At 37.7% G+C, this 13,475-nt stretch overlaps 1 protein-coding gene across 2 annotated transcripts; it reads right to left on the reverse strand.

The window, feature by feature from the left end:
- Positions 1-1,184: 1,184 nt before the first annotated feature.
- kcnj2a (potassium inwardly rectifying channel subfamily J member 2a) lies at positions 1,185-6,155 on the reverse strand. Of its 2 annotated transcripts, none has more exons than XM_028030206.1 (2): positions 5,989-6,155; positions 1,185-4,300 (listed from the first exon to the last, which is right to left on the reverse strand). In XM_028030206.1, the coding sequence occupies exon 2, from the start codon at positions 4,073-4,075 to the stop codon at positions 2,804-2,806; it is 1,272 nt and encodes a 423-aa protein (XP_027886007.1). In that variant the 5' UTR covers positions 4,076-4,300; positions 5,989-6,155; the 3' UTR covers positions 1,185-2,803. The 2 variants fall into 2 exon arrangements, with proteins under 2 accessions (XP_027886007.1, XP_027886006.1); XM_028030205.1 differs by having other exon boundaries at positions 1,185-4,303.
- Between the last annotated feature and the right edge of the window lie 7,320 nt (positions 6,156-13,475).

The raw sequence follows: 13,475 nt of genomic DNA on the forward strand, positions 1-13,475 counted from the left end.
TGATAATAAAGAAATGTTACAGTAAATGTTTATTGTAGACATGGACTCGTTTAAACTTCTCATACATTTACACTGTAATTACCAAAATAAAGGACATAGATTTATTTAAAGTTGATTTTTAAATCAAATCTTCTCTCAGTTTGATTGTTGGATTTCATCTCTGGATGGATCCATTATATAACTCCAGCGACGGATGACAGAAACAGTCTAAGGTGGGATGGGAGATGGATGAAAGTGAAGCATTTCTGAGAGCAGAAAAGAAGGTGTTAATCCCTCCCTCATGGAGTGAAAGAAGGTGAGGTAGCTGGTTAGTGTTACATCGCTCATCAGTACGATCAGTGCAGCTCGCTAAAAAGACTTTTAAGAGACAGAACTTTCTTGTTCTGTTTCTCTAATGAAACAGAGAAACACTTAAATGTCACTCAGCTAAAAGTGAAGTTTCAGGGAGTTGTGCAGTGAAAGACGCAAGTTATCTTCCCTTGCATGTCAGTAGGGAAAACTGGGCCTGGATTTCTTCTTCATCAATGGAGACAATATTCTAAGGTTTTTTGGAAAGATTTTCATCTTGGTGTTAAAGTTTTAAGTGGTATCTCTGAAGAGCTTAGAGAAAACACTCCATGTACATATGGAGTCTCCAGAGGGCTGCTTGGGGAGTCCCTAGGCTGCTTTTGTGCAGCCTAGGGACTTATTTGTGCTGCCCTGATCAAAGAGGTACAAAATTGTCCTTGAAACTTAGAATCATTTTGATTTAAGCTGAATCAGTTTCTTTTTGAAGGTACATGTTCTCTTGCCATGAAAGTCACCATTTATTTAAATGGCTTTGAACTAAGAAGGAGATTTAAAATTATTTTGTATCAGTCTTATTTCTTACATGGCTCTTATCTCTTATTGTATTTCGTCAACTATTTTATACTGTATTTATCTTAGTGCTTGGTGAAATTGTAAAGCACTTTGACTCACGTAATTTACAGCATTTCTATTTTTTTTAGTTGTTTTCTACTGTGGCTCCTATTTTTTACTCTTTGTACTTCATTTTAAACCATATGTCATCAAAAGCTTTTCTGTTGACAGGCCTTGTGAATTTGCTTGTTAATGTCTCAAGTATTGGATTTTGCTGATACCAAATGCTTGACCCTATAAGAAATAAGTGATAAATGAAAGAGAAATTATTGGTGACACAGTGATTCTATGTGTCCATTGACATTTTATTGAAAAATAACAATATAATATAATGTACAATAATAATAACAATAATACAAAAATCTGTACATTCTGTGGCTTTGCAGTGCATTTGGAAGACTCCTAACAAAACAACTGCAACAGGGAGGACAAGTATATACATGTGTAGCCGAGCGGCTTTCCGTCTGTTTTTTTTTTTGTTGTTTGTTTGTTTTCAACAAAACATACAGGATATAAATGTGTTTTCTTTGTGCAGCAGAGAAATGTGCTGGGGTTACAGTACATTTGGCTTTGAACTTTTTTTTTTCTTTTTTCAAGTCTTACATTCTCAACACAGAATGAAGACTCAAGTAGTGTTGATGTTGAAAGATGATCTTTAGTCTTCTCACATCGCAAAAGAAGTGGATTCAGTTAGAGGTTATGACACAATCTTCATTCAGAGATTGTAGTTTCTAATCTTGCATTGCTTCATCATATTTTAAAACCTGTGAAGTAGGTTTGTCTTTAGTAAAAAACATTTTTAATTCAAGTTGAAGCCAAAAATAATAAAAAGAATCATCCAAAAAAAAAAATGTTTTAGTTCTGAAAACTACAAAAAACAACTTAGATTTCTCTCCTCATTCTGACCGCTCAGATTAAGGCTTGATGAAGTGGCTCAAGATAAGGATGATCACTGTAAAAAAAAATATTAAAAGAAACTGTACACACATTCTTTAAAAACAAACATTATTAAAATTCCCTACAGTATTCTACTTTTCTGTACCAAATCTAATCAGGTGTTGGTTTAAACAAACATAACTATGGTAATAATACTCTTTGGTATTTTTCAGTAACAAACTGCAGAAAAGAAAACAACTGAAGCAACACCATAGCAGCACTTATTTTGGAACATTCACATCCCCCATAGTTAAATCCTTTAACTCTCTTTAAATTAATGATTTCTGTCAGTTTTGAGGGAATAACACTGCTCTGCTCAGAGATTTCAGTTGATTTGAGCAGCTCTTAGCAGACGTTATGATCAACTGCTGTAAAACATAAGCTCAGAGAATCAGCGCTGTGATGTCAGAGGACACATTTTCTTTATTGCATACAGAGACAATGGTCTGTGATATCTGCTCTGAGACCAGCTCACGAACAAATACTCTGCTTTGTACCTTCTTTGTTCCGACTTTTTTTACTCTTTGGTTCTAGGTAAAAGCGTCAAAATGAAAGAGATGCGAGTGTGTATTTTCTCTATTGTATAGCAGCACTAAAACTCTAAAGAAAACTCAGAAAGCGCCTTGTACTTGCTAGACGGGACAACCGGGTACATTTCTTCACTTCTGAGGTCATTACAACAACCTGCTTCCTCTTTGCAGAGACGGAGAACATATTAGTGGGGAGTTCTTGGAGGAGAATTAGTTCTGCATTCAGCACATGCTTCATAGTGCTGTGTTTCATCATACTGTCTGTAGTCAAAGTTAAGACAGACCCTTACATAGAGTCCTGAACCTTTTCCGGCTTCCCACAGCAGTACCACTTGACTCCCCCTTGTTCCTGACTTGGCTTGTCAAGCCTTCAGAGCAGAGAGGAGATGTTTGGTTTTTTTATTTTTATTTCAGTCACTCATGAGAAGTCTGAGTCGTCATATTTCTGATTCTCGCCTCAGAGGCCTTGGTTCCAGCGGCACCATGGCTTGGCTGTGTTCAGTTTCTGAGATGCTGTCCATCTGGGTGCCATCGGGACCGACACTGCCCCCATTCCCCTCATCCGTGTCCTCCTTTTTGTCTAGTGCCATCTCATTTTCATAACAGAAGGAATTGGTGTTGGACAAGATGTATTTTTTCTCTGCCAGGTCTCTGGCACTGCATAGAGGAGTGTTTAGCACCTCATATGTCTTGTGGAAGCGAGAGTAGTCCACCTTGTAGTAGTTCTTCTCGTCAAAGAGAACAGGCTCGAAGCGGTGGCCCCACAGGATCTCGTTGGCGACGTATGAACTGCGGCATTGCGTGGTCATTGCTGTGGCTTCCACCATACCCTCTAGGATCACCACAATTTCAAAGTCTGAGTTTTCCAGATCCTGTTTGCTCATGTTATAAAAGGGGCTGTCCCCATTGATCTCATGGACAATAGTGATCGGGGTGACCAGAAAGATGCGGTCGACTCCACTGTCGAAGCCCACATCTATGTCCATTTGATCAAGAGGGATGTACTCTCCCTCCGCTGTCATTCTAGATTTGAGAAGTTGAGCTCGAACGTGTGCCTCAACCAGGTGGCTCTTCCTCAAGTTGCCCACGCGCCACATCAGGCAAAGCTTGGTGTCCCTCATGGCCACTGTGGCGTTATGACTAAACACCAGAGTTTCGTTTCTCTTTTTGGGTTTTGCCATTTTGGCCATGACCGCACCAATGATGAAGGCATCAATGATGCATCCAACAATGCTTTGAAAAACCACCATGAAGACCGCAACGGGGCATTCCTCTGTCACGTATCTGTAGCCGTAGCCAATGGTAGTCTGAGTCTCGATAGAGAAGAGAAAGGCAGCAGTGAAGCTGCTCACGTTGGAGATGCACTTCTTAGTATCACTTTCCAAGTCCCCATGAAAGATGGCCACAAGCCAGAAGATGCAGCCGAAGAACAGCCACGACAGGAGGAAGGCGAGGCAGAAGATGATGAACATCCACCTCCAGCGGATGTCCACGCATGTAGTGAAGATGTCAGCCAAGTAGCGCTGACCTTTCTCGCTCACATTGATGAACTGCACATTGCAGTGACCGTCTTTCTTCACAAAGCGGCTCTGCGACTGGTGCCTCGTGTGCACCTTAGCCTTGCCGTTTGGTACCCCCGTGGTGGCGAGCTTCATGCTGTCCTCTTCTGATGACACGGTGCTGTAGCGGCTGGCTCGCACACTTCCCATCACCTCAGTCTGGGAGGGCCGTGCTGCTTCTACTTTAGAGAACAGTCTGAGTTTCTGGAAAAAGCGTTGGAGAAACAGTTTTGAAACGCTTTGGGAGACCAACTAAGGGAGAAAATGGTGACAAAATGAGGCGGCAGAAGGGACGCCTCAGGATGGGAGTGCAACAGGAGGAGGGTGAAGTGGTCACTCCTCTTTCATTGGGCCACTGGACCTCATCGACGACATCTGCTGCAGAAACACAGAGATAATGATCTGTTAGATAAACTAGTGAAAACAGAATCAGTAAACTTTATTAAAATAAGAAAACATAAAACAACATTAAATCACTAGAGATGGATTTATGCAGCATTTATGCAGCCTGAGAAAAACAATCAGAACCTAAAGCCTAAGGATGAGGGAACTTGTCTCAACCTCAGATTTTACCCCATTTTGACAAACATAAAAATATTACTCTGATTTATATTGCAGCTTGAACTAACAGAGATTGCACAGTAATTTCACCTAAGTCTAGTTTTTGCCTATTTACAAAGCAGTCTTTTCTTAGATGCCCCTCATGATCTGATCATTTCCAATTCAGTTCAGCATTACAGAGTTTATATGGCAAATACTGGATCAGGTAAACAGTAATGGTTTTCTCTTTACTAAGGAAACGTGTCATTCTGTGTCAGAATTCACATAACATGCAACAAATTATACAAAATACAACAAAACTTGTAAAGTTACACAAATATATAAAGCATAATGTCATGTATTTGCAAAATACTATATATGAAATAAATTTTGTACACAACTGATAAAATGTGTAATGTCTGTGTCTAGTCGGCATTCAAATCTGCATATTTTGTTAACCTTTGGTCGTTCACAGGTACAGTTTTGCCTAATGTCACTCCCAGGGTTTGTGCACTTGCTCTGTGGTGCAGAAGCATGAGCTCCATTTATGATGCACAGCTTGTTGACTCACAACAAACTCCCGCTGGAGGGATTTCAGCTTTCTGCTGTGCTTCTCCCAGCAGAACCAAAGCATCTCTCATTACGTCTGGCTGTCCTGGCAACAAAGTCCTAATCGACCAGTTCAACTATGATTTTTTTTTTTTTTTTTTAAACTCGTAGTGAAATTCTGTATCTTGCATAATGCTTAAAAGTGAAAGAAAAGCAGGTAAGGAGAGCTAGAAACGTCTTCAGATGTACCGGTACCACACTGCTGATTCATAGTGAAGTTTCACACCGGCGCAACATATGGCTGACGCAACTTCTCTGCTGTGTTAAACATCAAAAGCTACAGCTGGGTAAAATATCAGTGGGTAATTTAAACTCATTTTGATGTGCCTGCTCAGTCAAATGCAATGCAGGCTGCTTAGCGTGATGGATGAAGTCTGATTGTTTTACAGCACATTGCTGTTGGATGTTGCTTTAACTTATTAAATATTAATTAAATGCATACAAATCTAAGCGACACGTTTCATTTGTATTCCCGGTTGTTTTGAACACAGAAAGTTAAACAGATGCACAAAACTCCCTGACCATGTTATACTTGCTTGTACATGACTTGAAATATTTATTACTTGTCTGACAGAACGTACCAAACCCGCAGGACACATTTTAACAGGTGCAGCGCTGGAAAAATGCGCTGTAATCTGAGGCAATCCCGCACATAGAGATCCACGTCCACATTTTACCCATAAAAAGAAAATATGAAATGAGTGAATAAATTAAAAACTTTTTCGAGGGCTGTCAGACAGATGTGACCGCGCGCCTTTGGACTGTGTAAAAGGCAGGAAGTCTGAGCGTGAAAGAGAAACATCTGAACCCATCAAAGTCAGGAGTTTAATCAAAAACAATTCAAATAAAAGTACTTTAAAACTACTTTGTTTACTGTCTTATCACAAATAGTTTGTGCAATAAACTGCTCTTACCTGTTGCGCATCTGTGGACCGGCTTGGATCAAGCTGTCTGAAATATAATCCAGACGCTCCTGTGGCCTCCGTTTAAACGCTCCGCTTATTATTTACTTTAGCACTAACGAGCTGAGACTTCCCTAGCGTCTCTGGAGGACCGGTCTTGATAATATGCTTCGCGCTGAGTTCCCCCAAACCGTTTTAAATCGGCTGCACTTGCGGGACCCGCCCCCCCCCCGCTCCGCGCCCGACCAATGGCAGAGGGACAGGAGGGAGTTTGAGGGTTAGAGGAAGGGGGGGTTTGGGGAGCGCGCACCGTGGAACTGGCTGAGTGATAGTGTTTTCATGTTTGACCGACACCACTCATGTGTGCAGGTCACAGCGTGGAAGTGAAGCAAATTAGGCGACGACAAATTAAACCCAAATCAGGGATTTAAAGGAAGCCGAGACATGAAAATAATTACCAGGAGAGCCGCAGTGGATGCTTTTAAAATCGGCGCAATATCACCTTGTATGTTGTTTTATTCATTTAGCATAAGTGGAAAAGTAAGTGCAGCTGCTTTTAGGCTCCGTGTAAACTAATTTACACAACATATATGAATTACAAATAAACAAAAGGTGATTCTGGTGATGCATGTTCTTTTTGCACTTTGGGTTTGTTAAAAGGAGGCTTTTTGGGGGGGCGGGGGGGGGGGGGGGGGTGTTCTGTCGGAAAGACTGACTCACTCAATACAGGGCCTACATGCCTGCATTATGATATGACTGTCTTTCTCCACTGAGCTATCGGGTTGCTTTAGATGTTTAGACTGCGCATCTGTTGCCCTGTAATTTTAGGTCGGTCCTTAACCATGTTGTCTTCCAGCTGAACCATTCTTCCTGCTCACTAATTCATTCCAAACATTAACCCCACAAGCTTCATGTTTTCACACAGCCTTCATTCTTCCCCGTCCGGCTTATTTTTAGCTCGGGTTTATTTATAGCAGCACATTTATTTAGTCCAAACCACCTGTGTCAGTGAACTGTGTGCGTGAGTGTGTGTGTTTGTTTTCCATGCCCAATTTCCAGCAATGCGTACAGGGATCCATTGCTGCGTGTGGACCACAAGGTGGAGGGCTGGAGACTGGATTTAACCGGTGGGTTTTTCTCCCACGGATAAGCACACGGCTCTGAAGTGTGAGCACTGCGTGAAACAGGAGGAGGATTCTCAGTCCGACTTTTCAGGTTGCAGCAGCAGCAGCATCTAGAGGATCAAGATGTGTAAACACAGATTGAGGGCAGAATCGTGCAACAAACTTTAACACTTTTGTGCACACATATCTGCGCTTCGAAGATTTTAACGGGCACATAATAACTATTGCTACAATTTTCATTTTCAGCTTAGACATGTAGCTCATGATGGCGGTAGAAATGTCAAAAATATCTAAGAAAAAAACCAAAAAACGTAAAAGATAACTGGAAATGTTCAAAAAGAGCAGGTAGTCACAACTATCTTTTTCACCAAAATCCAAATATAAATGAATACTAACAAATAAAATGCGCACACATGTAAAATTTTGTGGTTGAAAAAGATATTCATTTCTTTAATAAAAAGAGGTGAATAGTGGAAGCTGTAATGGCCGGCACTGTTTACTTACAGCAAGCAAGTCTAAAGGTTCCAATTTCGATTTTTATGCAAGTAATATAGGTTTCCCATAGGTGTGTTTTCTCTTGATTTTTTTTTCTAAAATATCTACCCAAATGTGCTCTAACTACCACCAAATCTCATGGTGGCACACGGTGGTAGCAGCATCATGGTGAAGGGGAGTTTTTTGAAGTTCATATAGGGAGATGGAGTTTAAAACAGGGCAATATTTGAAGAAAACTTAACCCTCCTGTTATGTTCTACATATAAATTGAAAATGTATTAATTTTACACATTTGCACATTTGCGTCTACGTGTTACATAGATACTGTTCGGGTCAATTTGACCCGGCAGTCAAGTTGAAGTGCGAAAGAAGATTAAAAAATGTCCAATGCTATGTGTTTCCTTGCAGCTATGAACCATATTTCACCACACAAACACAACACACCACACACATACATGTACACACCAACACACCCCAGCCCACTTTATCACTATTCTCTTTACTTCACTAGGAAACTGCGAGAAAGCAGGTGTTCATACAACTTTTGACGAGAAACTTTTCTGTTCCCATGGACAAACTCCCCCCACACAGAGTGGACACTCAGCAGAAGTGGAGGAAAACATAAATACTCTGCATGACTCATTTATATTGATTTTAATCAGTGGGTCAATTTGACCCAGAGCAGTATACATGTCTCAAGTTCAATTATTAAGATCACCCATTGAAAAAAAGAATCAAAATGTAATATAAAAACATTTACAAAGGATCAATTTCAAGGAAATTGTTGCGCTTTTGTGTCTAAGTTTTTTTCAGTGGACATAAAAATGTAAATTCCATTTTTTATGTCCAAATGAGTACCATAACTGAGTAGGTTGTCGTCATTGATCATTAATTTCTGAGAACTAAAAAAACATCACTGCAAAAATATTGATTGAAATAGTTAGTATTGGAGTTAATAATCAGATACAAAAATGTTTTGGAGGAATTTTTTGGTTTCTGGCACTATTGCATAATTAAACACTCCCTGAGTCAAATTGACCCATGAACATTATTGCTGTACCTCAGAAAAGAACATAACAGGTTAAGAGATTGCAAAAGGCTTGTGATAGAGATGGCGGTTCACCTTCCAGCAGGATGATCCTCAACACACATTCAGCCACAATGGTTAAAATGGCTAAATTCAAAGTAGAATCCTGTGTTGGAATGTTAGCCATCATCCTGGCCTATGACCACATTAGATTCAATCCCGAAATCATTGAGTACAGAACTGAACGTGTCAAAAAGGATAACAACAGAGATTTATGCTCAAATTTGTAAGTACCAATGAATTTAATTTTTGCAAGCTGTACTGAAGATTAATCCTCAATGCAGGAAAGAAAAAAGATTGATGTCCACTTACAGTAGCAAAACATCCACCTGCTGTTTTCTTTTTTTTTTTTTTTTTTTTTTGAGCAGCTGCAGTGTAAGCTTTAGAAATAAACAATGACCTTCTGTATTTGCTCATCATATTCAGTTTGTTTACAACACGGAGTCATGCAACCTTGTAGTGGCCAGACAAAAACAGGTTGTTTACAAAGTAAGGGCAGATCTATTTAAAGACAATCATGACTAATGATTCTTCTGTTATTTGGGGAAAATATTTCCTTTCACACTGAGGCCAGTTTCTTCAGCGCCTTAGCAGGGACCCAGCAGATGTGAACTGCTCGTTGCATCATTATTTGCTCTGGGAGGTCAGACAGACCTGGAAAGCTGAAACAATGGTGTTCTGGCAGCATTTGATAGAAACTCTTCATTTTTAAAAAAACAAACCATGGCTCTGGACGATCATCCAAATGTGAAGTCACTCTTTATTTACAAGAAGGCGCAGCCAAGAAAACCAAGTGAGATGTAGTTTGTTTTATATGCTCAAAGTTTTGGTAATATTCGGCTCGGTATTGTTTTATTAGTCAATTTGCTCCAGATACTTCACGGCTGGTGAATTAGGTAATCTGATCCCCTAAAGTTCTATGATTGAATATAGAAACCTAGAACCTTGAGATTACAGAGATCATAGGTCTACAGAAGTATTGCTCAAATTGTGATCACCGGACCAAACGTATGGTCTGCCCATACATTCCGGATATCTCAAATTGTTTTATGACTAGACATTTTAGCGATTTAAAACATCTCTAATTATATTTTGACTAGATAAAATACCTATTTGAGATACAGTACAGACCAAAAGTTTGGACACACTTTCTCATTGAATTCAATGAGAAAGTGTGTCCAAACTTTTGGACACACTGAATTCATCTGTATTGTATCTAGAATTACATTCTGACTAGTCGAAATGACGTCAGTTTTATCATTGAGTTGTATGGAGACTTCAATCCAAGATATCTACAATGAATTACTGACTCTCTGAAATACACATTTCGGATATCTTCAATTAAATTGTGACTAGTCTTAAAGTAAATTCAAGATATCTCTATTTTAGTTTTGACTAGTCATAATTCTAACTAAAAATATCTCCAATGACAACATAATTCAAGATATCTTAAATTTATTTTTGGATAGGAGATATGTAGTTTTGACTAGTGAAAACTAGTCTTAAAAGCAAATAATGACTAGACAAAACTAAATTAAAGATATCTTGAATTGTAATTTTGACTGGTCAAATTTCCTTTTAAGCTATCTCTAATTCATTTAGAGATATCTTAATGATTAGAGATATCTTAATGATATCAATGATATCTGACACAGCTTTTCTATTTAAGATATCTTAAATTAACATTCTGACTAGTCAGAATGACATTACTGATATCTTGAATATGTATTCTGTACAGTCAAAACGTCTCTGACTTGGCAATTTGAAAATTTAATAAAATAATGAAAAACAGAAAAAAACGAAAAAAGATGTTTGAAAATGCACAACTTTCATGTTGAAAATGCTTTAACAATGGGAATTTTAGCTTCTCAAAGCTGTTTTTGAGTGCATTCGGTTTGTCGGAAATGAATAAACAGGAAATTCTTTGCAGATTTGAGAAGCAGTCATAGAGTTGATGAAGTTTTGCGTTCTCCGCTCTACCTGGAGGACCAGTCAGTCATATTAACTGACTTTAGTTTTACTTTTAACAGCACATGTATTGTGTTATGCGTGTCTCCAGTGTTCCACCTGCTCCTGTGGATAGAGGACTTTGACTCAGTAAACACATATGACCTTCAGGCTCCCTCAGCTATCAGTGTCAGCATGATACTCTTCAGGGCTTTTAAATCTTTAGACATATGGCTATGTTACAACCCACCACAGCAGCACCATTGTCAAATTTGCAGTTTATGTTACTCTGGGGAGGATGAGTCCACCTACATAGATGAAGTGGAGCAGCTGACTGTATGGTGAATGAAAAACACACACCCAGAGTCCTTTGTGGATTTCATGAAAGCATTCAACTGGTGGAGAGGGTGCTGAACTACTGTTCACCTGAGAGTCAATTTAATTAAGTTATATTTATTTGTATAGTTCCAATTTACAACATTTACATACACCAAATAAAAAGACACAAACACATTTTTTTTGTCACTGTCTGAACATAAATCAGATGAAACCTTTCTTGGTTTTGCTTAGTTAGAATGACCAAAGTTATTTCTATTGGCTAAATGCCAGAAACGTTTTGGTTTTTTTAGAGGTTTTTTTGTAACTTTCCCCAAATTAAAAAATTTACATATGTGGTAAATATCAGGGATATCTGTCTTTTAAAATGTATGATTTGGGTCAAACCAATTGGCTTTCCTTCCACATACTACTAATAGGTTAACTAACACGTTTGAGTTAATTAGAGGCACATCCAGGGTTTTATGGTAACACCTGGAACACACTGTGTTAGTGTTGGCTTATCACTCCATCTGTCTATCTGGCCAGTTAGCAATCCATTGTACTTTCATGTCATATTTGAAAGTTGAATGCTAGTATAGCATATCAATATTTACCCACTATTATCATTAAAACATTTTGATTATATTTATTTCGGACACCAATCTGAGCCTTTACTAGTCTTTCGAAATAATTTCTGCATGTAATGGAGGAATACATAGTGCATGTGGGGAGCATGGCATCACTTCATGCACATGAAGATGCATAGATGTTCATTATATTGAGAAAACGTAAAGATGTACTGAAGAGTACTTCTTTTTTTAACAATCATGGTAAAATATTTTCCCCAACAATATCTAAAATATCTGTTACAGTAAATTCCCAGTTTATTGCCGTTTGATCCCAAACATTCCTATTATTTCCAATAAATTGTAATGCAAAGTTTACGACTTTGATACGTCAATGTGTTGTATGAAAAGATGTAGTCTCATGAACCTCTGGGCAGATTAAATTAATTTGTGTTAAATATGACATGATTTTGTCACTAAGCAGGTCCGGTGTAACATCACAAGCTCTTTTCTGATGTGTTAAATGAATTATAAAAATGTGCAAAACACAGATGAAGGTTGTGTCTGGTTGTTTGATGTTGGCATGAATTTTAAGCTCAGGGCATCAAGAATTTAAATCAGTCTTAGATGACTGATGAGAGTAAAGAAGCAATCAAATAAAGACATATTTATCAAAACCCCACACACTAGAGTGGTTTTGATAAACATTTTTAGAAATTGTTTTTCTAAAAGTGCCATGAATTGTACAATAGTCTGAGGCAAATCATCATCTATTTGATGTTTTTAAATTTTTCTTAAAGTAAATCTGACCTTATAAAAGACAAATAACTCAAAGTACAATTTATATCTGCTCCGCTGTGTCTCACATGAACCTTATGATGTGAGCTCATCTGTTTATCTTCATTTAATTTTTTTTCTTAACACCATTAGGGAACGTTATCTAATTTTGGGATGTTTGCTGTTTCCTTTTCAGTCACACCTGATGCTGCAACAGCTTAATGTTGTGTGAAAGTAACAGTGAAGTAATGAAACAACAGAAAACAGCAGTTGTCTTGTCTTTATATCCAAATGTGAGGTTCAATATTTTACTTCACGATCCAATAAATAGCTACATACCAAATTTGCTACTGGTGTAACACATGCCTATTTTGAAAGATGAAATAAAAAAGGAGAATAATTTTTGCAAAATGAATATTTCTTTCTTTACATATTAATTAAATACGGTGTTTCAAAAATAATGTTTACCCTACTAAGTAATCAATTAAAAATGTTTATGGACGCTACAGCAATGAAAGCCTCCTTATAATTACTGACCAGCTTTTTGCATGTGCCACACCATTTGTCTTATTATTGGGAAAAAGGGCATAATGGTGAAAAGCTCCAAGTCTCTGATTTTTATTCACACATTTAGTTAGTTATCTGTGTACATCATAAAAGTGTAAAGTTTTATATAAAAAAAATATTGATACTTTTTCCTATGTATTTAATGTAATTTATTACACATTTTAAAATCACATAGATATTTATTTGATATTATATTGATGTACTAAATTATGGCACATTTGATGTTCAATATTTATATTTTGAATATTTAATAACCACAAAGACACAGAGGCATATGAAGGCGTTAATAGTAACTTTAACTTCAGACTTTAATTTTAGAGTCTACTCTAAATGTTTTGGTTGACAAATAAATGTCTGATAAAATACAAGAAAACCAGTAACCCGTTTTAAAATATACTGTGATTAAAAAAAATCTAATTTACATGGTAATTAAAGACCTGGTTGAGTCACTGATCTACATCCTGCATAAGCTGAGAAACTTTACACTCTAATGTTTTTCAAAGCAGTTTTAGGCATATGTGTAACAGAAAATATTTGTTTCAAAAACTTTTTTTAAAAACTGATCTGTACCAAAACTAGTCCATGCTGAGTGTGCATACAAAAATAACACATTTAAAG

Source organism: Xiphophorus couchianus, chromosome 10 (assembly GCF_001444195.1).
Source record: "Xiphophorus couchianus chromosome 10, X_couchianus-1.0, whole genome shotgun sequence".
Taxonomy (NCBI): Eukaryota; Metazoa; Chordata; class Actinopteri; order Cyprinodontiformes; family Poeciliidae; genus Xiphophorus; species Xiphophorus couchianus.

Coding starts and splice junctions, on each gene's coding strand:
- kcnj2a (XM_028030206.1), bottom strand. CDS start 4,075: ATGGGAAGTGTGCGAGCCAGCCGCTACAGCACCGTGTCATCAGAAGAG.